General features: G+C 44.7%; 2 protein-coding genes across 9 annotated transcripts in view; one reads left to right on the forward strand and one right to left on the reverse strand.

Annotated features, from left to right (window-relative positions):
• The first annotated feature begins 38 nt into the window (after positions 1 to 38).
• Positions 39 to 8093, forward strand: ACP2 (acid phosphatase 2, lysosomal). The gene is made up of 11 exons (XM_052694875.1): positions 39 to 175; positions 259 to 354; positions 429 to 515; positions 2796 to 2948; positions 3316 to 3414; positions 3573 to 3662; positions 5684 to 5816; positions 5892 to 5980; positions 6603 to 6709; positions 6937 to 7112; positions 7195 to 8093. The coding sequence occupies exons 1-11, from the start codon at positions 77 to 79 to the stop codon at positions 7329 to 7331; spliced, it is 1266 nt and encodes a 421-aa protein (XP_052550835.1). The 5' UTR covers positions 39 to 76; the 3' UTR covers positions 7332 to 8093.
• DDB2 (damage specific DNA binding protein 2) overlaps positions 8082 to 24987 on the reverse strand; it is an 18315-nt gene continuing 1409 nt past the window's right edge. For 2 of the 8 annotated variants that reach the window (XM_052694869.1, XM_052694862.1), the window contains exons 2-12: positions 23856 to 23989; positions 22560 to 22737; positions 20497 to 20627; positions 18493 to 18684; positions 15687 to 15853; positions 14513 to 14612; positions 12987 to 13164; positions 11822 to 11967; positions 11384 to 11548; positions 11029 to 11074; positions 8082 to 10384 (exon numbers count right to left, since the gene is read on the reverse strand). In XM_052694869.1, coding sequence (XP_052550829.1) covers positions 10158 to 10384; positions 11029 to 11074; positions 11384 to 11548; positions 11822 to 11967; positions 12987 to 13164; positions 14513 to 14612; positions 15687 to 15853; positions 18493 to 18684; positions 20497 to 20627; positions 22560 to 22725 — 1518 coding nt within the window. In that variant the 5' untranslated portion in view covers positions 22726 to 22737; positions 23856 to 23989 and the 3' untranslated portion in view covers positions 8082 to 10157. Of the gene's footprint in view, positions 10385 to 11028; positions 11075 to 11383; positions 11549 to 11821; positions 11968 to 12986; positions 13165 to 14512; positions 14613 to 15686; positions 15854 to 17490; positions 17637 to 18492; positions 18685 to 20496; positions 20628 to 22559; positions 22738 to 22838; positions 22886 to 23409; positions 23481 to 23855; positions 23990 to 24987 lie in introns of those variants that run through there. The other 6 variants (XM_052694868.1, XM_052694865.1, XM_052694864.1 and 3 more) reach the window with 6 other exon arrangements.

A 24987-nucleotide genomic window follows, 5' to 3' on the forward strand; every position in this document is an offset into this window, starting at 1 on the left:
GCGCCCGCCGGCAGCGCGCGGAGAACTGCGTCCGTGCGGCGCGTGCAGCCGGCGGTCGGGTTCCGCGGGGAGCGCGATGGCGGCGGGGCAACGGGCGGGCGCCGTGCTGCTCCTCCTGGTGGCGTGGCTGCAGCCGCCGCCCGTCCGGCCCCGCAGCCTCCGTTTCGTGACGCTGGTGAGGAAAGGATGGGGGGCGGTGGGAGCGGGTCGGGCCGGGTCGGTCCCCGACGGGCCGAGGTGACGCGGTGCCGCCCGCAGGTGTACCGGCACGGAGACCGCTCGCCCATCAAGGCCTACCCGCGGGATCCCTTCCAGGAGGGCGCCTGGCCGCAGGGCTTCGGGCAGCTCACGCAGGTGCGTGCGGGAGGCGGGCCGGGGCAGCGGGCCGGGAGCGGCGAGGCCGGCGGTAACGGTGGGTACCGTTGCAGGTGGGGATGCGGCAGCAGTGGGAGCTGGGCCGGGCCTTGCGGCGGCGGTACCGCGACTTCCTCAGCGCCTCGTACCGGCGGCAGGAGGTGAGTGCCCGAGGGGCGGGGGGGGACGGGAGAAAGGAAAAAAAAAACGAAACCACAACTAAAATGACGACGAGATGGAGGAAAAGCTCATCGATTTTCGCTCCGCGCCGTGGCTGTGGGAGCGGCACGCGGCGCCGCCTCGTTCTGCGCTTCCGCCACCGAGCGCGGCGCAGCGGCACCTGCGGGCCGGGGGAGCGGCGTGCCGGCGGCCGTAACATATGCTCAACAAACGCCGTACCGTATCTGGTGTTGTTTCTTACTTGAGGTTGTTCTGTCACAACAGCAGATCCCGGTCAAAAAGAAGAACCCCGCCTGTGCTTGCTGTGCTGTCTGTGCTACGCTGCAGGCGCTGTCTCACGGCCCGTACAAACTGCGGTCCCCAACCAAAAGTGACCCTCTGTTCCCTTCTAGTGTAAAGGTTTTGTTCTCCCATCTGGTAACTTTGCCCTCTTCCTCTGCGGTGTCGTCCTGCTTCATTCCAGTTCCTGAGAAACTGACGGTCATCAGTGAACTTCATTAAAAATATTCTGGAGTCCGTGTGCAGCTGTGCGCTGTGCACAGAGGCACATCTGAAATTCCCCACAAACGTCCATTGTGGTTGACCACAGGGGTGTGAGTCAATGGGAACATGAGCAAGCATCATGCTGAGAGGTACACTATCATGTGGATGGAAAGGAAAGCTTGTCCTACTGCTGGCCTTGCATTGATTCAGTTGTTTTATCTGAGCTTACTTGGAGGCAAAGGAAGAGTCTCCATAAGATTTTCTGTTGTTACTCCCACCCATTGTGGACTCTCCAGTAAGTACACAGCTTGGTGTGGTTCAGATTACATCTCTTTGACCTCTGTCTTACCAACAAAACTTCCAGTCTCAATTCAAACAAAGGTCTTTTAACCTTCTTCAGTAGTTCCTTTCTAAATATATTCCATTCTTAGACAGCTTTTGCCAGCTGAAACTGTTCTCCTCTTGCTTGAGAAAGAAAAACTAACCACGGCATATGCAAACAAAAACTGTTCTGCTAACCAAGCCTGAAATGAGCAGGCTTGAGTTAAGCAAGTTCTCTTATAAGAAGTGTTGCCTCTGGATGATACCGTGTGACCATCTGTCACCTGACTCAGCGACAGGCTGGAGCCTTGGCAAAAGGTGCTGAAGAAAGCAAATATGCTCAGGGCTTAATTGTTTGGGGTTTTTTAATGACACTTAGAGAAGTAGGTCCTTATATTTTAAAATATTTCCTTTCTGCTTCTTCAGAGCATACTTACGACAGAGGCAATCCTGTCTAAGTACAGGATCAGTTTTTTTTAAGCCACAGTTAGAAAGTAAATGTAGGTAGAAATAGTCAAGATTTTTTTTTGCCATGACTTCAGTTTTGATACACGTTTACATGGGAGATATACATGATGAGCCTATTTGTTTGTTTGTTTGTTTGTTTACATTTCTCACTTTTCATTTAGCATTTAAAACAAAACCCCACTCTTGACATTATATTTGACTCTTCTGGCATTCTTTTCTTCTTATTTCAGGTCCAGTGTTGGTTTTTAGTATGTTCTTTTCTATGTGTTTATCCTGTCTTAGCACTGGTTTCCCTTCAGTTTCCCCAAAGCGTTTTCAGTACATGCATATCAGAATACCAGAGATTTTACCACTTTGACCTTCTGAACTCTTTTGTATTTTTCTTTCTTTTCTGGCTCAGATTTCTCTCTGAGCTCTGGAATGGTAAGTCTTGACCCATTAATCCCAAAAGTACACATTCATCAAATAAAATCTCATCTTCCTCACTTCTCTTTCTCTCTTAGAACACTCTTGTTTCCATTTCTCAGGTGGTAAAGCTGAGGTGTGGAGAAGCCAGGTTTTTGCGTGAGCAGTAGCCTGCTCCTGAAATGGAGAACTGAATACTGCAGTTTGCCCCAGTTCTGCCTTGTAAATACAGTGCACTTCCTATCTGTGTCCATCATTATCTGCACCTCTGTCTTGCCCTTCTCTGACTAGAATATCCAGACTCCCTTCCTTCCGTCTGTCATCTCCACACAGCGCATCTTACTGTCCCGCTCTCCCAGAACAGAGTGCTCTAGTGCTACACGACACATCATCTCTCATACCCATCCTTATTATTCCATCCAGGCTGACAGCAGCAGGCTCAATCACTTCGGTTCCTGTTACTCTGTTGTCTGTGAGCAGCTGCAGGGCACTTGGCAATGTTCTTCAGCACACACGTTGTCCTTTGTCTAAGCACTATCACTTTCAGTAGCAATGCTAATGGTGCATTGTCCATATCCTGCCAGATCTTCATCCGCAGCACGGATTATGATCGGACGCTGATGAGTGCGGAGGCCAATCTGGCCGGCCTGTATCCCCCAGAGAAACAACAGATGTTCAACCCTAACATTTCCTGGCAGCCAATCCCTGTGCACACAGTGCCGGAGTCCGGAGAAACGGTAAGTTAGTCCCAAGGATGTGTACTGACTACTCGAGTAACGTTACGCTGACTTCTCCATAAGCTTTTTCCTTCAGTCTCAATTCAGACTGTCTTGAGCTTCTCCTGGGAACCTGTCTTGCAAAGATTCTTCTGTTCTTTGAACAAGATGAAAACTGAAGGTCTGTGTTTGTACAGCCAATATTAGCCACAGCCACTCACCAGACCACACACAAACTGGAATGTGTGAGAAGGCAATACCTGAAGCTGTTCATAGATGCAGCCCACCAGTCAGAGTTTTGGTACAATTTTGTATGTCAAAAGTCCTGTACGTACAAATCCTGTACATCTGTATTCTCGATGATCTTGCTGCTCTTGTCTCTTTCCAGCTATTGAAATTTCCATTGACCCCCTGTCCACGATATGAACAGCTACAGAATGAAACACGGAACTCAGCAGAATACATAAATAAGACCAGAGACAATTTGGTAAGTGGTCGTTTGCATGAAATAAAGTGGTCTTAGGATTTTAGTTGAAATATTGATACCTTTACATTATCAGAGAGAAGGGTAGGAAGACTCATTCTGTGTGTGTAATGCTGCATGAGATTGAAAAATTGAAGGTCTCTCTCTGCTCGTACCTACAGCAATTCCTGCAGATGGTGGCAAATGAGACAGGAATCCGGGATCTCTCTCTCGAGTCTGTTTGGAGTGTGTATGACACACTGTTCTGTGAAGTAAGTTTGGTCATCCTCTTACAGCCATGAGACTTTGGTCTCAGGGCTCTGTTACCTCTTGCTTTGTAGCTTAAATACCATGCCACAGGTGCAGTAAATTATTCATTTGAAAGTCACTAGAAAATGACTGCAGTCTGAAATCTTCAGCTCTCCAGAGACAGCTGAGTTAGGTAGAAATGAGATTTCTGGAAACACGTTCACTTTATGATTTAAGTTAGAGGCTTTAAGTTGAGACCATTCCTGATTCTACCTCTGCCTCTGTTAATTTGGGTCAATCACTTCTTTCTGTGTTCTGTTAATGTTTATTTCTCTCTGCTAGGTTAAGTGGGTTTCACCAACATCTGGGTTTAGATCTATTATGATATCCTATGACAAAGACTAGAGACACGTTACTTCTCTACCATGTGGGGCAAGCCCAAAACTCATGGTATTTTGTTGAAAGCACATCTTGTGAAGGCTTAAAATAAAAATCAGGTTAGCTAATGACAAAGTGAAGGTCATGCATGCAGGAGACTTATAATTATTGCATACATCAATTTGTGTACAACTGTAGAGCATAAGGAAGCATGTTATAGAGATCTTTAGTGTCAGACTAGCTATTGTTGAAAGAATCCATAAACTTAAATATTCTGACATTCTGTTGATGCTAATTCTGTGTCCATGCTCGTATTGTGGACACGCAAGGCTTGTTAGTTTGCTGGCGGTGGTACGTTAACATATCTGTATATGTCCTTTGGGGATGTAAAGGATAAATCTGCATGCAGTTGCACTTGCTCTGTAAAGTAGCAGCTTGAGTTGCTGCAAGCTGAGAATATTCCAATCCAGAGTGGCACTGCACTGTGTAAATTTGCCCTTTGTATCACAAACGTAATCTCCTATCGCTCTGAAGCAACTTCTGTCAGTAACAAAAATCCCTCTGGTCAGAGAGATCAAGAACTTCACTTTCACTTTCAAGACTGACTTAAAGAGCTTGCAAATTGAGTCAAGAAACCCAACTGAACCACTGTAGCCCTAAGATCTCAGGCAACAGCTCACTGTCCCAAAGTGAAAGAGAACACTGTAAAGAAGAGGAGATCCCCTCTCGAAACTATACCCTTATACTGATTGATCTCTTTAGATACTTTGAATTTCCTCCTTTTTTCTCACTTTTACAAACAGTGCCCTGAAGAGAAGTACTGTTTTTCACACTGGAACCAGGAGATTCACTGTAACACCTGGATGAAAATAAAAGCCCAAGAAATGCCTGAACTTAGCAGCTATTATTTCTGTATAGTAATGAAAAACTAGCTAAATATGTAAGTTGCTAATGGGAACTGCTTAGACAGAATGAGCCCTTAAGGATATTCAGTCTCATCTTCTGGCATAGAAGAATAGAAAATAATCGAGTAATGCCAGGGAACCACAGCTGTTTGTCTGCCAGCATAACTAATTATTTCTTGTAAATGGTTAGCTACAAAACAAATTCTTTTCTAGATTCCCAGTTACATGTATTTGAGGTTTGATTGCTGGGCCTCATCCCAGGTGCATCCCAGTACTGTTGCAGAGTGCTTGCTAACATTCTCCAGTATCCTTCATTGGCTCTCAAAACCTCCTGGGGAATTGTGCTGCAGACACAGCAGAAAACTTGGGTTCTTGTGCTCTCCGGCTTGGCTTTTTGTTTTTGACTGTGTGCCATCTGCATACACACGTAAAGCAAAAGCCCTGAGATTACTGTACTGTTGTAAGAATAAAAGCCCGCACTCCAGTTGTGCATTTACAGAAAAGTAGCTCCTCAACTCTAATCTTTATGCTTCTCATGATTAGTTTCTAAAGCAACATTAAAAAGGAAGGACACAAACTACCTCTATTTTCTGTATGCAGTGTTCACAGTGATTATAGAAGCATAAATAGAAGAGGGTAATACTTAAAGTAAAGCAGGAACACAACAACAGTTTGGGCAGGACTCCAGACACCTTGACTCCTGCTCTGATTAATCTGTGGTCCGTGCTACCTGCACATGAGTACTCTCTTTCTCTTCCTAGCAAGCACACAAAATGGATTTGCCATCATGGGTGACACCAGATGTCATGACTCAAATGAAGCAGCTAAAAGACTTTGGTTTTGAATTTCTGTTCGGAATTCATCGTCGGGTAGAAAAAGCTCGTTTGCAAGGCGGTGAGTGCACAAAGGAAGGAGCTTTGTGCTGCTTTGTCTGGATTTTGAATCTTACTAGTTATTTGTGTTTGCCAGGGGTCCTGCTGGATCACATTAGGAAAAACCTAACCAAAGCAGCAAACGTCTCTGCCCACCAGCAACTGAAACTACTTGTCTATTCAGCGGTAAGTCATAGGTTGGGTACTAGCTTTGGTCCACTTACCCTTCCTCACCGGGAACTGGGGCTTGCTGATGGCTTTAACCCTTTCTGGCTTCTCCACAGCCTATGCAGTGAGCAGGAGATGTATCTTTGCCTTTGGCTGGGTGGGATGTGCCACGTCTGGCATCATTCCTCTAGGGCCGTTGAGGAAAATTCCTAACTGGCACTTCGCTCCTTTTAGCTTAGACTTGTGGATGAGACTGGTAGTCTTTGGGGGATAGTGCTAGACTTCACTAGTGGATGGGTTGGTGGTACTCAAATGTGATGTTACACAGTGTAGCTGAAGTCATGCCCCTAACTTTTCAGCAGCCTACTGACTGGAAAGTCAGGCATCTCTCCCAAATCTGCCCTGTAGAAAATAATTCGTAACAGAATGATGCAGGACATATGGCTTTGTTTCACTACCTCTGCTTCTCTGGTACCATCACAGATCACTTTTCAAACAGTACTGCTCCTTTCCCTTCTTCCCTGTGGAAGTTGCAATGGGGACTTCCCTTCAGCACTGTCCTGTCTGCTGCTGGTATGGTCTGAGCTGCCCTGCCACATTCATGAGGGTGACTGATTTGGTTTTTTTCCCTCTTTCTCAGCATGACACCACACTTGTGGCACTGCAGATGGCTCTAGATGTCTACAACAAGATTCAAGCACCATACGCCTCATGTCATTTATTTGAGCTGTACCAAGAGGATGATGGGTGAGGGCTGCAGTAAAGATGTCTGCTGTGATTTCACCTCAAGGGTTAGATACGTAGGCTAGGTGTAACCTAGGGGGATGCAATCTTGGTCCTAGTGGCAAACTCTTAGGAAGAAAACAACCACCAGACTAAAGGAAATGGTGTGCACACTAAGAGCTTTTTGGGAAGGGATGACTTCAGCTGGATGGAAAAAAAGAAAACACCTATTTTCTGTGTTTTTTTTTCAGTAATTTCTCTGTGGAAATGTTTTTCCGGAATGAGAGCGGAAAGGAACCTTTCCCGCTGACAATTCCTGGCTGTCAGCAAATATGTCCATTGCAAAGATTCTTGGAACTCACAGATCCTGTTGTTCCTCAGGACTGGGAGCAAGAATGTCAGGTAGCAAGCAGTATGCGTGACACAGGTGAGCCTAAGCTGGATGGACCAGATAGTGGCAGACAGGGAAAGCTTGGTATTATACTGACTGCTTATTTTCTCCATTGCAGGACTGTTTGTGGGTCTGGCTGTGTGTGGATCCATTCTCCTTCTCCTTATAATCCTCCTCTTGACCGTACTCCTTCGCATTCAGTCTCAGCCCCCTGGCTACCGACATGTTTCCAATGAGGGAGAAGAACAGGCCTGACAGTTGCTTCAACTCCTTCCCAGGCAATAGGAGGGAGCAGTGTTGCCCCTAAGGATGATTGGGCATCTTCAGTTACTGAGAATTCTGCTTTGGCTGTTGCTTCCCAGAATGAAGCTGGACTGTGATTTTTGGATGCTTTCTAATGAGATGCCCAGAGAGAGGATTAACCTAATCTAATGGAAGCGGACATTTTAATTCTGAGAAGCCACTCTACTGTGTGGTGCCCAGTCCTCATACAACTTGTCTGGGATTCCCACCATGGCCAGTTGAAGCTTATGAAGAATTTTCCTCCTTTCAGTGATTGTAAATGTAACCACTCATCATGACTGTAGCAGAGGCGCTTGTTTCTCCAGAAGGTGCCACATTTAGGACAATCAAAAATTGCTTCTCTTTCCACACAACCTGCTTTGTGTGCTTTTCTCTCAAGCCTTTGGACTGATGCTGGTGGGAAAGCTGGGCTTGGAGTAGAAGGCCCAGATCACCATGTGCAGTGGCGGCAGCTGGTCACACAGAGGAAGCTGCTGCAGATGATGGCAGATAGTGACAAGTGGTTCCTGAGACTGCTAAGTAGTTGTTGCTAGTCAGTTCTTCCCCTCCTCACATAGCAGCTCAAGAGAAAAGAACTGGCCTGGGATCAGGACAGAACTGCAAACCTGGCAGTAGTTTTTTTGGTATTTGGTTCAAAGTTACATATGATCCACATCCATATGATCTTGAGCAAAGAGCTTCAAGATTAGAATAAATGCCAACTCCTGTATTGTTTTTTGTTGTTGTTGTTATTTTTTTGTTTGGTTGGTTTTTTGTTGTTGTTTTTGTTTCCTGTATCCCCTACTGGACCACCTCATTCAGAGGAAAAAAAAATGAAATCAAATCGTAAGGATCAGACTTTGCAGGTCACTGTGGATCCCTTCATCTGCCATGCTTTGGCTTTCTGTCTGAAGTGTGATCATTTCTCCAGGCAAGCTGGATGGAAGCTGTGGGCCTCTCTGCACACTGCAACTGCCAAGTGCTCACCACCTGCCTCACAGCTTCTGGCAGAAGATGAGAGACTGTGGCAGGCACCAGCACAGGCTCTTCACATGGTGATGCTGCACATTCACTTCCCAGTTTTAGTTCCTTTTCTGCTGCAGTTCCCTTTCCTTCTTGGCGGCAGAAGCGAGTGCTTAGGCTAACGACATTTCCTTGGGACTTTTCCCCACACCATAATTGACATCTGCCAGCATGGGAACTCTGAATCAGCAGTAGCAGCTTGCTGTTCTCAGCATCTTCCTCACCTTTTTGTCCTCTGAAGATGTAATCTAGGTTTGCTGCACAGTGAGGCAGTCATAAAGCAAAAGCCTGTGTGAACAGGCACAAAAAAAAAAAAGAGGTAATAGAAAGTGCATTTAAGGGACCAGACCTGTTATTTTTAAAGACAGCAAATTTTGCACATGCAGAAAAAAGGTTTCCATGATGATAATGACATTCTGACTGTGAATGACTTTCTGTAATTGTTTCAGTACATTTCCTTTTCGTCATTAAAATCAAATTCACACTGAACTTTATTCTTCCTCTTTAAGATTTCACAGGGTTAAACCCAGCTCACCCTTAGAAAACAGGGATAACTTAGTATATCCCCTTCCAAGGTAAATTCCTTGTTTACTAGAGCAAAGTGAGAATTGAAACAAAGTTATTTGGCTGGTAGCAACCATGCATATGTGTAGCTTATAATGCAGCCTGTCCAACTGGGAAGGGTCTTTGCAGATATGGCATTATGACAGACAGAAAAATCAGTTCTAGTTCTCATAGTCCTCCAGCAGAAAGATTAATACCTTCTAACCTCCCAGATAAAAACAGTTCAGCAGAATAATCAGAGCACCCATTTTATATCAGAGAAGTATTTCAGTTTAGTACAAAACTTTTATTTATATCAAAGCTGTAAAACTATTAAGTGAACACAGGGAATCTCAGCAGGTCTAAAGCCTGCTCATCAACTGGAGCAAGGCTCCCAGACAGCTTTATAAACAAACCAGAAAAAGCAGATTTTTTCAGTTTAACAGCAGTTGTGAGGTCCGACTCAGAAAAGGGGCATCTGAAAGAAATCCCTCGTTTCTGCTTAACAACACATCCAACATTCTGAGGCACACTGGCATGGGTGAAAAAAAATACTTAACTGGTAGCAAAAAAATGCCTAGAGTTCTGAAGACAAAGAATCAGTAGGTTCTTAGCTCTATATTGCCTATGCATCCCACAAGGCAGATAAAGAGGTATGGCATCATAATGTTCTTCATGGTCTAGTTAAATAGCTGCAGGTGCAGAATAGACTTAGCCTGAGGTTTTTGACAGCACATGCTGCAAGAAGCTTGCAGATGGGAAAGGCTGGTGTTTCCTTAACTCGCTCAAGCTATCCATCACCTCACCCTTGTGAACATTCTATCTTTCAAGACATGAATCTTGCTAACAAAGGTTTCCTCAGCTCAATTTGACTAAAACAGTCTGGAGACCTCATCACAAGCTGCTCCACAGCAGACTACAGGAGATAATATCCTGTTATCACACTGTTAATGATAACAAGCAGGCTGGAAGCAGTAACTTCAGCAGGATCTGAAAACATCTCTGAATTTTCCTTAGAAACTCTGAAGTGCCTCAGAAATTAAGTGGTAACTCCACTGGCAACTCTCTAGAAGGAGAAGCAGAGAATCACAGAAGCAAGATCAGATCTAGGGAGGGAGGACAAAGTAGAAGGCTAATGCCCTGCAGTGCCTATTCTGCCCACTGCCATCACTGAATTTGTCTTCTATGATCAAAAAAGGATCAAAATACTCTATCAGTTATATAGATCCCTTTTCACTTCCTTCCCTGTGATTTAGAATCTTTGGGTTTTGTTCCCATCTCTTCCACTTCCCAAGACAATAACTTAGCTTTGAGTTTGCTTGTCCCAGGGTTTGCCTGTCTCTGCCCTCCACGTCTGGACAAACTCCGGCTCCCGATCCCCTGCTCAGTCATGGCTTTCAAAAGATGTTCTTGCTTCTTCATCACCATCTCCTCCCGGCTCCAGATCAGAATATTAAAGCCTGAGAGGAAAAACAAAAACATTATGTTTTGTATATCAGAAATTTTTTATAAAAATATAGCACCAAAGGCCATGTCACTTTGATGCCAGAAATTCAAAATATTTTGTCTGTTCTAAGACATTTACACAGTCTAGATGATGCAAATATTTGTATTGCAGACAATCTCTAGGTGGCCCACAGAATTCTGCTCTAATTGAGAACTGTAATCAAGTAATTTCTAGTCTTATCTGTCACAACTATAAACCACAAACCTATAGTCAGGTCCCATAATCTCCCACAGCCTAGGAAAAAACACTCTGCTCCGAAGCCTGGAAAATGAGTCAAATAAAGGGAAAGTGCTACAGCCTATTCGGAAAAAGCCTTTTTTCTCCCCGTCCTGTTTTCTGGAACAATTTCATGGCCAGCAGATGGCAGCAGCTTCTGGCCCAGGGATGGCTTCTGACTCTCCCGGAAACATCCTGTTTCATAACCGCCGAAGTGGAAGAATACTAAGAAGCTCTTGATTTCCTTTTACACGAGTAGGAAACTGTAAAGGACTACTAGTGAATGGGATTTAGGAAACCCATACTTGCAACTTGTTTAGTCTCTGAGGAACAAGCCTGCCCTTTTCCAGGAGCTTAATGTTCCGGATTCTTTTTACTTACCCATGCCAGAGGCTAGTGTGTCTCCCATAGGGTTAAATTTATTCAGCTGAAAATAGACAAAACGAGTCTGTAAGAGCATCATTGGTTATATAACAGAGGCATAAAAGCACCACTGTTTATATAATGGCAACAATCTGGAAAGCAGAATGTTCCCTAAAGAGCATCACAGGAAACCTACAGATGACCACAGAACAGCCCTGCTCGAGTCAGCAGCTTTAGCCGGCATTCATAACCCCATGAGAGCATGAGTCTGTCACAAGTAAAGCAGACATTCCTGTTGTTCTAATCCCTGAAACCTCTCTCTTGGCTGCATATCAATACTCAGAAATACTTTTAGCTGCAGTGCCCAACTCACCGAGATTATACCAGATGCATTCGGATCATAGAGCTGACAAACCATCTCCCCGGTGTTTCCATCAAATATATCAACAGTTCTCAGCTCATTCACTGTGTAGCCTGGGAACTTCGGGTCCGGATAGCGACCCACTACAATGAGATCATAGCGAGGATGCCATGTTGCCTAGTCATAGAACAGAGCAATGGAGAGTTAGAGAGCAGGGCAGAGCTGATGCTGATGCACAGCAGACAGCCAGCAGTGTGAGCAGCAGCCTGGGCATCCCACCCACGGCCTGGGCAACAAGAGCGTCCTCAGAAGGTGCTCTGCAAAAGCTGCAGAAGTATGAACATCCACCCACCAGTGTTATATCCTGACCAGAAACCAGACCATTTATTTTAAAGCCTGCTGCTAGCACCAGCAGCAATACTCTTCTCAAACAATAGCGACTTAACTTGCCTTAATAGGTGTGAGGTGCTGGAATTGCCGATGTGGGTGTGGGATCAGATGCTGAGGCTTGGTCCAGTCTGAACATGAGTAAACCCTGATTTCATTGCGCTGGTCTGTGCTCAGCAGCTTGGCACCATCTGTTGGGCTGAAGTAAGCTAGAGAGGGGGACAGTAAGCCAAAGATCACAATGCTGTGATTGACATGAAACACAGAAGTCATATTTGTCTGGAAAACCATAAACTATGATATGAATGTGGCTGTGCATCTCAAGAGACAAGGCTTCATCCATCTCAAGCAAACTCAAAGCTCTTACAGTAAGTTGAAACCTACCACACTGGGTTACACAGGGAGAATCACTATTCTCATTTTAGAGTCACGTAAACAAACACTGCAAACAAAGGAACCTGTTCACTCAGATAGAAAGTCATAAGTACACGAGATATGAAGATGACAAAAGAGACATGGCACAGATGGATACAAACTGGTAGAACTGCAGTCAAGGAACAGTGCCCTAACTCCCATATCCTGCTTTTATCAAAGGGACTGGCCCAGTATATTCAGATCTGCTTTTCTCAGGTTCGATCTCTACCCTGTCTTGCCACACACAGCCTCTGAACACAAAAGCCAGCACAAGAACAGATTGCAGCATATGGCTGAGTGCAGGGGGAAACCTCCGAGGCAGCCCTCTTCAGATCCGTTTAAGCTGCCATGAAACCACACTGTCTACTAAACCTGAAGGGCAATAGCTTAGGAAGTACTAAGCTGTAAGCTGCCTGTCATAAACAGAACAAAACATTTAAGTATGCTTCTACCACTAATACCACTAACAGCAATTAAAAATAATTTACTCAGAAGGTGGAAAAAAAAAAAAACAAAAACAGAACAGGCTAGCCTTTTTTTGTAGTTACATTAACCTTCTCCCAAAGCACTCTTAGATATGTTAATGTTCAATGTTTGCATTTAAAAATTACATGGAACTTGAACAATTTGAATCTGATTGTATTGAGGTTTGCTCCAAAACAAGAACACCATCTCATGGTTTTGTGGAATAAAAGCAAGACAGAATCCAAAATGATTTGGATACAGACTCAGATGAAAAAGAAAGCAATAAAAATACACGGATGGGAGAGTCAGCAGACATACATGCAACAAAATCCTTATCTCAGGAACTCACCTGCATTGACAGGTTTGTCATGAGGAAGTACGTGAAGAAAATTTGCTTTGTCTTTAATGTTTCTGAGGTCCCAGATTTTAACTGTCTGATCCACAGATGCTGTGGCCAATAACCACTCACATCGAGAGTTAAACTCCACATGAGTCACTTTCTTCTTGTGCAGTTTCAGCCTCCAAATCTGCAGCAAATAGAAAATCACACAGGAAAAAAAAAATCATGAGCTAGAATAGAGAAATTGAAGAAAAATCTACTAGTGCAGAGTAAAGAGGCCAGACATTTAGAGAATAAAATAAAACTGACTACAATACACTAGGAGTTTACCTTGTGGGAGCAAGAATGGAGAAAAGTGACCTTGGAACTATTCAGTTCTGGAAGAATCTCTAATCCATCAATTTATTACAGCTACAGGAGAGAAAAATGCAATCCCTGGTTCACTGAGGAAAGTATTAGTACCATGGTACAAGGCAAGACCTCATCTGGAACACTTCATGCAGTACCAGTTTTCCACTGACAGAAAGACTAAAACAACTGGAACTGATACACAGATGAGCTGCCAACACAACAACAAGAAGGAAGAGAACTGCTTTGGTGAAGATATGAAAAAATTGCTTTCTTTATTTTAATAAAAATGAAAGATGACAGAGGATGTAATTGGCTTCTAGAAATATATCAGAAAATTAAACATAAAGGAAGCAAAATATTACAATTATCAATTGAAACATTTATACTGGACACCAAAAGATTATTTCTAATCAACTGAGTGAAGTTGGTCCATCATCTCTATTGGGAGATCATCTATCTAATGGGTATCTCCCAAGTGAAGAAAAGACTTTTGTCACATTCTTTCAGAAGAAAAAAATGGAACAACTAGCTTAGAACAAGCACAACTCATACAGAGTATTTATAATTCTGCTCACTAATTTATACAACTGCCTCTGGCCACAGCACACTGGGCAGTAAATTCTCACCCTTGATGTCACCCCTGTAGGCAGGAGAAATGGTAATTCCAGTCTGTCAGTACAGCAGGTTCTTATAAGCAGGACCAACTCCAAGTCTGTTCTCTAACAGGTTTCTGCACAACTCCAGTCTGGCTGTGCCTGCCCTCTCCTGCCTAACAGCAGTAGTGCAATTTCTATCCCAACATTCACTGAATTGCTGTGGTGTACTTGCAGAAGGGTATCTATCACAACAGTATCCACCAAACGGCCTCCACCAGTGCACTGTTTTTGGAAGCATGAAGGTTGCTGGCAGAGGGCATTTATGTACATATTACAGGTTGCCCTGTAATTACTCTGCCCAGTATCAAATACCCTGAAGGAAGGGGCAGCACATCACACAGTTCCTGTCTGAGAGTTATTACAGTGCCAGTTGGCAGAAGCACAAACAATCTCACCACCTAAACAGTAGCAGACTCATCTTCTCAACTGCAAGGCACTTGTACTTTCCTACACTACAGGGGCCTGGAAAAAAGAACACAAGCCATGAAGATTCCCCCCCAAAAAAACACTTAGTGAAGCCATACTAACCTCTTCACCAGAAGTGCTGAGCAGGACCACATTGCCCAAATTATCACCTGTCACCACAGTACGGCAGCTTGCAGAAACATCAACACTGCAGTACCAGCAACTAGAGGGAAAGAGACAAAATCAGTGCTACCTCTCACAGGCAGGTGAAGGCAGCAGAGCTCTAGTTCACACCTTATCCCTGTCTCTGACAAAGGAGAATGCAACAGATTGCATCTGTCATCCTCTCTCTGATCTGATGGTATGGCTCTGAACAGCAGGAAAGGGGGTCATCAGCAATGCTAGCTTCTGGTGACTGAATATGAAATAATTCCTAAGGCATCTATGAAGTGCTCAATAGAGGGGAGTGTGGCATGTTGGGACAGTGGAATATAATAGAAGCTGAAAAGTCATTCAGAAACTTCACATGGACACACCCAAGTGACACTGGCAAATATATAGAAATGGCTTTTAAAAAGGTTTTCCACAAAACAGGAAGCAACGGAAAAGAAAAAAACAAGAGCTCTGGACTAGAAAATTCCATTTCTAAACTATCTGAACTTTATGCTCCTAGAAAAAAACATGAATAGAGGCTTATCTGATAAAGACATTCTTCTTAGCCACAGCTCTGCTGGGGGGGGGGGGTTGGCCCAACGAGAGTAAAGCTGTGTTCCTTCACTTGCTTCACTTGCAGAGCTAAATTATTCTTGAATTCAAGATGGAAGAAATTAGCATGGTGAGCCTGAACTCTTCACAGGACAGTAGGGTAAACCCAGTAAGATGAAATTCAGATTCTGAAGTAAGGCTTTTCTGGAATTCCTATCCTGCCTGAGTTGCACACAGAAAACACAAAACACTGATCACAAAGAGGAGAAGAAAGTTACTCTGTACATTATACAGTGAAGCACTGTCAGTATCTACAAGATGGGAGATGGTGTCACCAGAAAGCAACACCAGAAGGTGGATCAGCGTACTCAGCTACCGCAAAAGCTAAAAGCCTTGTGGCTGCCTGGCTTATCACCCATCCTGTAGTGCTGGAGTGGGGCCCAGGAGCCTACCTGTGAGCTCCCTCACGAGACCAGTTCATATCAAGAATCTCCTAAAACCTTCAAAGAAGTGTACATTCACATGACCAGAGCCACAGCATTAACACAGCATTACAGAGCAGAGATTCAACCTCACTCTGCTCCTTCCTCACCAAACGTTATGGTTCTCATGGCCACAGTCCGGGGCACGGGAGATCACCTGCACCGCTCTGCCCTCAAGATCCTGCAGACTTAGGGTGCCATCCCCTGATGCCACATAAAGCTTCGCTGCCTCATAAGGACTGAACTTGATGTCTCCAAGAGAATCTCCTGGCCCTTTCTGGAATACATACAAAGCCAAATGGTATCAAGGTTAGAGTGGAAAAAATCTTAATACAACCCATCTTTCTGGAACACGCTGCAGGATTCTCCAGGTGCAATGCACAGCTTTCTGGCAGGGGACACTCACAAGAACTTTCTGATCTGTTTCCACCTAAGCACATACATACTGTATCTGTAGGTTCAGCCCCAGTGCTTTGGGCTGCAAACCTCATTAGCAGCACTGCTTCCTCTGCACTGGGTGCAGGACAAATATGCAGTGAACCACCTCACTCAGAACAGCTTAGGAGATTACAAGAAAAATACAACACTATTCCATGCAGAAACCACATAAAATCTTATGACAACCCTGCATTAAGCTTTCTTACACGGTCTTCATTTACCAGTTCACCACAGGCTACTTCCATTGCTTTATCTGGTCTTACTCAAGGTCTCCCCAGGAAAAACAAGAGTAGTGCCAAGAGAAATCCTACTGCTAACTACAAGGCACAAGAACTTCATGCCAGAGCTGTTTTCTCCCAGCTGTTTTCTCTCCTCTGAGGAAACGCAGAAATCCTACAGAAACAAAGACGGAAAACAAGGATGCTGACTGGGAGTCCCCAAACTCTGGTACTCAAGTGTCACTCTGATGCTCACACAACAGCTATTTAACAAAGATGCACTGTAAATATTAGCTGTTAAGAGGCCAGGGAAGACAAAAAAAGGCCCAGTTACAGAGCCTGTCTGCCCTCACAGTAGTGGAAGAAGGATGGTGTATCTATGCATAACTCTGACAGGCATTCCATTGGGATACAAGATCTTGTCCCAGGGTGGGTCCAGAACAAGGTCTATCCCGCCTTGTTCACCTAGCTAGTCATCTCAGCACCACTAAGGATCACCTTCTGTCTTAAGACAAGAGTGCAGCTGGAACAGCCAGATTGGAAACCAACCACAAAAGGTGCTACCAGAAATAGCCAGATGGAGAAATGTAAAGAGCAGGCTAACCCAATTTCTCCTCACTTAGCTTTCAACACTGAGCAGAATTAACTAACTGAAGAGTTCAGGCTTCCTCGTGGGTCCACAGAATAGACTGAGAGGGTGATTCTAAGCACGGGCAGATAGAATTGCCTCTGGAGATTCATCTCCTCATTCCACTGACTCTTAGTTTTGGCATTTTATATAAGCATTGAAAGTTAGGTGGAATGAATCAGAAGAATCCTTATGACACCACTTGAAGGCAGTGGTGTTAGTGGAGAAGTACTGGGGGCACAAGAAATTGCTCAGCAAAAAATCATCTGGCAGTGAGCAGCACTGCACCAGGTCAAGAGGTTAGAAGGTCCCCAGGGCAGAGTTACAGAACTTACAGCTGAAGAAACCCACTGGCACAACCCACACTCCCTTGTGTAACTAGTAGTAAGCAAGCAAGCACCTACAGCCCTCCCCTTAACGAAGAAAAGCTCTCTCCTACCCACCACCCCATTTCAGAGAAAAATAGAGTGAGTCTTCCTGGACTACAGAGAACAGCACTGAAGTTCAGAGGACAAAGGAGATGAATATGGAGAAGAAATCCCGCTCCCATATATAGAGTCAAGCATCTCCCTTTCTCTCTCTTTTTTTTATAGTGCTCCTGGAAGCCCAAAACATTGCTGTATTTCTTACTCCCAGTTCTCGGTGATGGTGAAGACCCGGGAAGTATTGCCATTAAAATCCTGCAGGATGGTACTGCCGGCAACTGATGAAGTGTACAGCTGACTAGGGTTAAAAGGGTTAAACTTCATTCCTGTGATGGCCCCTCCAGCTCCCATCTACAAGGAAGGGGATGAACAAGAGAAAAATCCACTGAGTGATGGGGAAGGAGGGAAGTGCATTCTCTAAATCTGCATTCACTGCTATTTCTTAACAGCAACAGAGAAACACAGTACAGCCCTCTGGGAGGCAAAGACAACCATACCAACCATCATGTCTTCCCACATGGCAGCTGTCTGGGCAGCCGCCCCTCCGCAGAATAAAACTGTAACTCCTCCAGTCCCCAGGTAATGTATTCCTTGGCTGGCTGGCACCACAGTATTAAAAAGAGAAAGATGACTCTGGAATTCTGGGAGGATATATCCCCCCCCAGCATACAGTTATGTTAATTTACAAAAGGACAGAAGTTAAGAGTCTCTTCAAGTCTCGGTAGGAATGACAGTGGCTGAATATAGTAACATGGGCATGCCAGCTATGTAAGCCACCCATTGTAGTTCAGCTTTTCACTTCAGATCAAGAGACTTCTCCACTCTCCACTCAAAGATGGTTTTTCCTTCATCTGACACAATAAAAGGTGAAAAAGATCAAGACCTAAGACAGACTTCCTTTGAGTACTTGTTTCTGGCATCCCTTTAAAATTACTGTTTTGCCAATTGCTGACTTATTTTCTCACTGAACACACACCAAGTATTGTTTCATTATGACTGTAATCCATACATCTCTGTTTTCCCCAGCACTAGAACAATCTGGAACTAAAGAATGACTCGCTGGTACATTTCAATTGTTACGCTACTCCTCAATCTCCATTTCAGTTTTGGGCCTTTATGCACATCTCACAACAGATGTCATTTTTGCAAATATTTGGTCATGCTTCAGTTTTCCATTCCTTCCCATTCCACACACACAGAGACTTACCCCTTTTATGAAGCAGGTTTTAGTAAGTACTTCATAGTCCCAAAGAATGATGTCTCCACCTTTGGAACCAACAGCTACAGTACTGGGGTGTGTTGGATGCCACTCCAGGCAAGTCACTCTCCTGTCAAAGGGACTCGCTGTTCGAAACAGGCGGTATGAGGTCAGAGAACGCAGAAAGGGCAGCTGTAGACACTGTTACAAAGATAAAAGAGAATAATAACTTCTGTAGGGATCCCTGAATATCTCTGAATGCAGAGTGCTAACAATTCCTAATCACCACCAGCCTTAGCACACTTACACAAAATGCTAAGTCCCTCCGTGCAATGAAGAGAACACACTGTTCCCCAAGCAAGCAGCCTGTGACCACACAAAACCAAATCAGCTATAGTTCTCAAAAATAACAGAGACATGAGAGATATATACTTCAAATGACGTGCAGGGGGCTAAGTATTTTAGGTTGAGTTAAAATAGCATGATAACTAACACTAAACAAGGGGGAATCATAGAATCATTTGAGCTGGAAGAGACCCCAAAAGGTCATCTAGATCAACTCCCCTGCTATGAACAGGGACACCTAGAGGTAGATCACACTGCTCAGAGCCCCATCCAGCCTGACCTTGCATGTCTCGAGGGACAGGGCATCCACCACCCCCTTGGGCAACGTGCTCCAGTGCCTCACCATTACTGTAAAAAACAACATCTTTATATCCAATCTAGATCTCCTCTCTTTTAGTTTGAAACCATTTTCCCTTTTCCTATCACAATAACCCTGCTAAAGAGTCTATCCCCTTCGTTCTTGTAGCCCCTCCTTTAGATACAAGAAGGCCACTCCCATGTCTCCCTGGAGCTTTCTGTTCTCCAGGCTGAACAGTCCCAGCTCTCTCAGCCTGTACATGTAGGGGAGGTGGTCCATCCCTTGGGCCATTTTTGTGGCCCTCTTCTGGTCATGATGTGCATCTTTCCATCCACATCTGGATGCAGTACTCCAGGTGACGTCTCATCAACACAGAGTAAAGGGGCAAGATCACCTCCCTCAACCTGCTGACCTTGCTTCTCTTGATGCAGTGCAGAATACAGCTGGCTTTCTGGGCTGCAAGGGCACACTGCAGGCTCGTGTCCAGCTTGCCATCCACCACTATCCCAAATCCTTTTCAGCAGGGCTATGCTGTTTCCTTTTGTTCCCCAGCTTGTATTGATAGTGGCAGCTGACACAATGGAGGAGAACACATCTCCCACCAGAAAAAGAAACTGATGACTATGCCTGCACTGAGCATCCTGAAATATTATTCATCACCTAGAGATACAATAATACAGCCTTCCATCCAAACCGCTTGAAGCACAACAATACAGCATAAGAGTGAACAAGAGCAAAACAGAGAATGAAGAACCATAACACAACTCTGTTGTTATTCAGCTGAGGAACAGGTACTGCTTGGGTGATGATGGCGGTTTCTTTAGCATTTTGATACTTAAAATAGACAAATCATCTGAAAGATAAAGCTAGTCTAGGTGCTTCCCACCTATGGATATCACAGAAAAAGTTAACTTTCAAATGAAAGGAGCGTGACTCTGAAAATCAGGACAAAGATTGTGGACTTGAGGGAATTTGTCTGTGAAAAAGAGAAATCAACATTAAATTATACATGATTAGCGAGGCAGAGCAGATGCAAAAATAATATGACAAAACAGTTACATCAGTGTGCAAAGGCAACACTGTGCAATAACCTAAATGGTAGTGAGCACAGTTTAAATATAATTAAAAGAAGCACAGAATGAATACAGGGTAAAATGTTGCAACAAGGCTACCTCAACTAAAGGGACAGTCATCCCAGTACTGGCATTTTACAGGACTAAGAAACATAAGAGTGTGCCAGATCTGGAGCCACAAACTGTGTATGTGAGCATTAAACCTCTTTAAAGTCTCCTCACTTGTGTTCAAAATATTTTTATTTTTTTTTGTACAGAGATGAGATGTTTAATGTGTCATAAGGAGGAACTCCTCACCTGCCTGAGCTGTGCCCGGATGGAGCCTCCCAGCATGTTCTGGTAGACATAATGAACAATGCTGCACTGCCATTTTGGCTGATGGAAAAAGGCTCTGGTATTTTTCATCACAGTCCCACCTCTATTCCAACCTGCCAGAGAGGAAAATGAGTGAAAGTTACTGAGAGCCAGTGCCCAATGCCCATTGTGTTCATTCACTAAACAACGTGGGAAAACATCTGCATTTTCTGTTAAATTCATGACAAGCTTCAGCCACAAGAAAAAAGACTCAAAACATGCCTAAGTTGCAAGCAGCCTCTGCAGCCTATGGAGTCCAGTGCTTCCCATAGGCTGCCAGAGCTTTGTGTGCGCCTCTGCACATTAAATCTTCCTTTTCCTCATCAAAGATTTGCCAGAAAGACAAAGAGAGGATGAAAGCAAAGCTTCTGGTGGTGCATCTCTGGGACAGTATAGAACCTGAGTGATTCATACTTGGAATCTATCTAAAGCTCCAACAACCTGGAAATACATGATGGGAGGGGATGAGCCCATGTGTACGGTGGAAGATCAGTCAGAAATGTTACATCTGAAAACTCCCAAAGCGTAGCAACATGACTTCCCATGCAGTTCCTGAAATGCCTGTATGTGAATTAGAATTTTCTATCTGCTTGTGCTGTAGCTCATACAGTCTGTCCAGAGCACTGTGAGTTTTGTTTTTGATAATAGACTTGCTGACGCCTCATTGCGTGAAAACCTTTCTGTTCAGGGTGGTTTTTGCTGAAAGCACAGCATGCTTCTACGTTCTGTCCATGTTCCAAGTTTTATCTTCAGGGACCTTTACATAAAAACAAGATCTGCTCAGTCCCACGTCTGTGATCTAATCATCCCCATGGCAATTGTCTGTAACACTCCAACAGATCTAGGTGTCAAATGGGAAAGACGTCTTTCTTAAAGAACAAAAAAGCTACTTTAATGTAAAGGCATTAATGAAGATACAGAAGAGCAACATCATAAGTATCATTCTGTGCAATTAGAACCTGAACAAAATCTTCCTTTAATGCAACCCTGGAGCTAAGAAATGCAGAAATGCAAGACTAAGCCTCTACATTCACATGCCAGCACAGAGCCAACACGCCACACCTGCTGAAATGGGAACAGAAGGATTGATATTTTAATTCCTTTCTTTTTCCCCACGGAAGAATTAACATTCACAGTTCCTTCTTCAAAGGTGATGGGGAGTTTTTTCAGATTCAGTTTTATTTCAAAGGATAAGTTATTAAGAACAAATTCTAGGCCTGTTTAGCATCTGCTGTAACAAACCCTTTCAAAACAGATTTCAATTGCAAGAAACTGGAGCTGTCCTAAAAATACAAGGAGAATTTTTTTTTCAACATATGTAAAAATCAATCCTTACAATAACTGAAGTCTAAACAACTTTTTTGTTACTGCAGATTTTCCCACCATCTTTAAATCACTTCTCTCTCTCTTTCAATAAAAAATGTAAGACATCTTTAAGTTACAAATCAGAGGGAAAGAAAAAGAACATGAACAGTGATTAGTGGAAATTCTGTCCAGTCTAATCTGAACATAGAGGTAGGAAGTATTTAGTATACCTTCTCACTTTAGAAAGTTAGAATACAAAGGATTAGGTGGAAAGGCCAGTTTAGGCTGCATGCTGTAGAACACCAAACTTACGACCATGAAACTGCATTAATAACTGTATGGAAGAAAGAATGATATGTGGCCAAGGTCAGTCTGTCCTGCACTAAAGCAGATGTCTGCTAACTTGGGAATTCCATGGAACTTAACCACTCTGCAGTGGGCTGTGACAGTAATATCAATAAGCAGGCTTCTATCAAGGGACAAAGTCTCAAAAACGAGACTTGTGTACAAAGACACAGCGCAACTAGACAGATAATTGGAGGATGTACTACCCCAGTGCTGTCTGTGTTATACCTCTAATATACAGCCCTATCTGAAATCTCGCATCTGACCATGTTTCTTGGCATCCTCTCTCTTCAACTAGTTAATGCCTGGGATTTAGGGTAAATCTGGCTGGGAGCAAGAACCTTAGGAAATGTTACCAATTTTCTCTTGGGCTTTGGATGTTTTCCTCAAAAACAATTTCTTTGCTAGTGGTACATTCTCCAGTCCTTCGCAGTCCAGTTTCCTTTTCCCAGCTGATTTTGCCTCTTCTGACCAATATGTCTTCTCATGCTTCTTGTCCTTGGGCTGGTTCACTGGAGCCATTCTGTCTGACCACTAAAAGCAAACAAAGCACGGAAGGTAAGACTGCCATACACAGAAGACAGAGGAAAACGGGAGTGAAGCACACCCCAGTGGCCTGGAAGTAGCAACTGTACCTTGTGCTCCTTTCATCGGGATGACAGTAGCTTTTTGTTGCACACTGCTGGGGAAAGGAACAGGTTCAATAAGCTCTTCTTTGTTCCCACATGAAAACGAATGCATCCTAAAACACTAGAGTATGTTTTGACAGATGTGCTTCTACAGAACATTTTAGCCTAAAACCCACAGATCTGCATAAAGTACATCTGTGCAACCACATAATGCCCTACTGTTTCTCTGGTGGCTCACAGCAAGCTCTTCAGATTTCGCTAGGGAAGAGATCAGAGCCGTTACCAAGCCGGTCAAGGCTGACTGCTTTTCCACCACGTGTTCAGACGACACTTCCTACCCAGCGGCCGCTCACAGCCCGATACGCGGCTCGGGCTCCTGCTCTGAGCGCCAGACACGCTCGCAGCCGGCAGCTCCTCGCCGTGGGCCCACTGACTGCGGAGGGCCCTGCCAGGCTCTCCTCCTCGATGCCGATGGTTAAAGAGTCGCGAGCGACTGCCGCGGAGGTGGCCGCGGTAACCGCAGCGCAAATTCCCATCCCCGCACGGCTGGGCTTCCCCAGGGCCGCCCCGCTCTCACCTGCGCTCCCCCGACCTCCGCTCCCCAGCGCCGCCGAGGACGGCGGGCGGCAGCCGGCCCCTCCCCGAAGGTTTCATAACCGGGGCGGGGAGCGAAGGGGGGGGGAGCAGCGGCCGGCGGCCCCGGCAGCGGAACGGAGCCCGGAGGCGGCGGTCATTGCGCCCCTCGGCCCCGCTCGGCAGGGCTCGCCGCCAGTACGACGAAGAGCCAATCTCCGGGCTTTTCTGCTGAACCGCAACAACGCTGTGTTAGCTGCTGGCATCCTGCAGCTGTCAGAATGACCTACAAAAACCCACCGACAGACGACACAACCGGGTTTTGAAGGCATACGCCAACCTGACTGGCATTGCCAGCTCTTACACAGCACTTCTGCAGCACAGCGCTCTCCTGAGAGCTATGCCCACCACCAAAAAGTAGCAATGGCAGTAATCGAAAGTAGTCCTCACCTGCTTTCCTGGGGTACCACAAAGGCCTGGTTTACAGGAAAGGAAACTGTTGCAGAAAAATATCCTCCTTGTCTTGATGGCAGTCAGCAGTGCTGCCACAGGTGTGCACAGGGTCCCGACATCAGGGCTGGGATCTGAGAAGTTGACCAGAAATCACCAATGGCATAAACACGAACATCTTTAGTTTTTACGTACTTTCCAAGGGGTAATTTCCATGCCAGAAACACTGAAATCCTCACGTTGCTTTCAGTGATCAACTCATTAATCCCAAAGCAAGCTGTGATGCTGTGATCCAGCTCATCTGAGCAGAGATGTGCATTTCCCATCCTGCTCCTTCATCCTCTAGGGTTCGTCTGCTTCCCTACACAGCGAATGTGCACAGCAGCCCTTGTGTTTCCTCACTGAGCTGTCACGGTTAGCATTTTCTATCAATTACTAACACTGAGCTTGCTTTCTCTGGAGAGTCATCAGATTATTTCCGTAATCATTATTCACTAAGGACAAGAACAGCAGATCGCAAACCATGCGCAGAAGACACGCCACCAGCCCAGGGTGCCACCAATTGGTATCGGCGTGCCAGCACTGAGCAGGTGTGGCACTCTGAGATGGCCAGGGAAGGAGTAATTCTAAAAGAATATTCTCACATGTGTGCATAGGCTCACACTCTTCAAACTCCTGTATGCAGCCAAGGTAGAGGAGTGTGATTAGGCATGGGCAGAGTACAAGCCTTGTTTTCACAATGCCTTCTGTCCAACATACAGTCAGTTACAGACCTCAATTCTCTATCACAGAATTAAGACATCCTGTTGCCAGCTTTGGTAAAGCTATATTATGACTAAGACTGTCATCTCTGTGGTATTTGTAATACTGGACAGTATTTTGCCTCCTTGTTGCCAGGACCTTTTTCCAAAGCACGAACATTTCTGGCTACTTTAGTCTGACTGTGATGTAAAGAGTACCATTACAACAACTTGAGTTTGGCCTGCATAAGAAAGCAAGCCTACATTCTGATAAAAAAAAAAAAAAAAAGAAAAGAAAAAAAAAAAAAAAAAAAAGAAAAAAAAAAAGGAAAAAGATACAACCCCAAAGAGAGCAAAGAGAATAAGTATCATGCTGTCTGGCCTCTTTCTAG

This window comes from Tympanuchus pallidicinctus, unplaced genomic scaffold (assembly GCF_026119805.1).
Source record: "Tympanuchus pallidicinctus isolate F22 unplaced genomic scaffold, pur_lepc_1.0 scaffold3, whole genome shotgun sequence".
Classification (NCBI taxonomy): domain Eukaryota; kingdom Metazoa; phylum Chordata; class Aves; order Galliformes; family Phasianidae; genus Tympanuchus; species Tympanuchus pallidicinctus.

Bases quoted from the DNA above. Each gene is read 5' to 3' on its own strand.
- ACP2 (XM_052694875.1), top strand. From the start codon at position 77: ATGGCGGCGGGGCAACGGGCGGGCGCCGTGCTGCTCCTCCTGGTGGCG. The intron at 355-428 runs GTGCGTGCGGGA...GTACCGTTGCAG, and splicing joins GCTTCGGGCAGCTCACGCAG to GTGGGGATGCGGCAGCAGTG. The intron at 3,415-3,572 runs GTAAGTGGTCGT...TCGTACCTACAG, and splicing joins ATAAGACCAGAGACAATTTG to CAATTCCTGCAGATGGTGGC.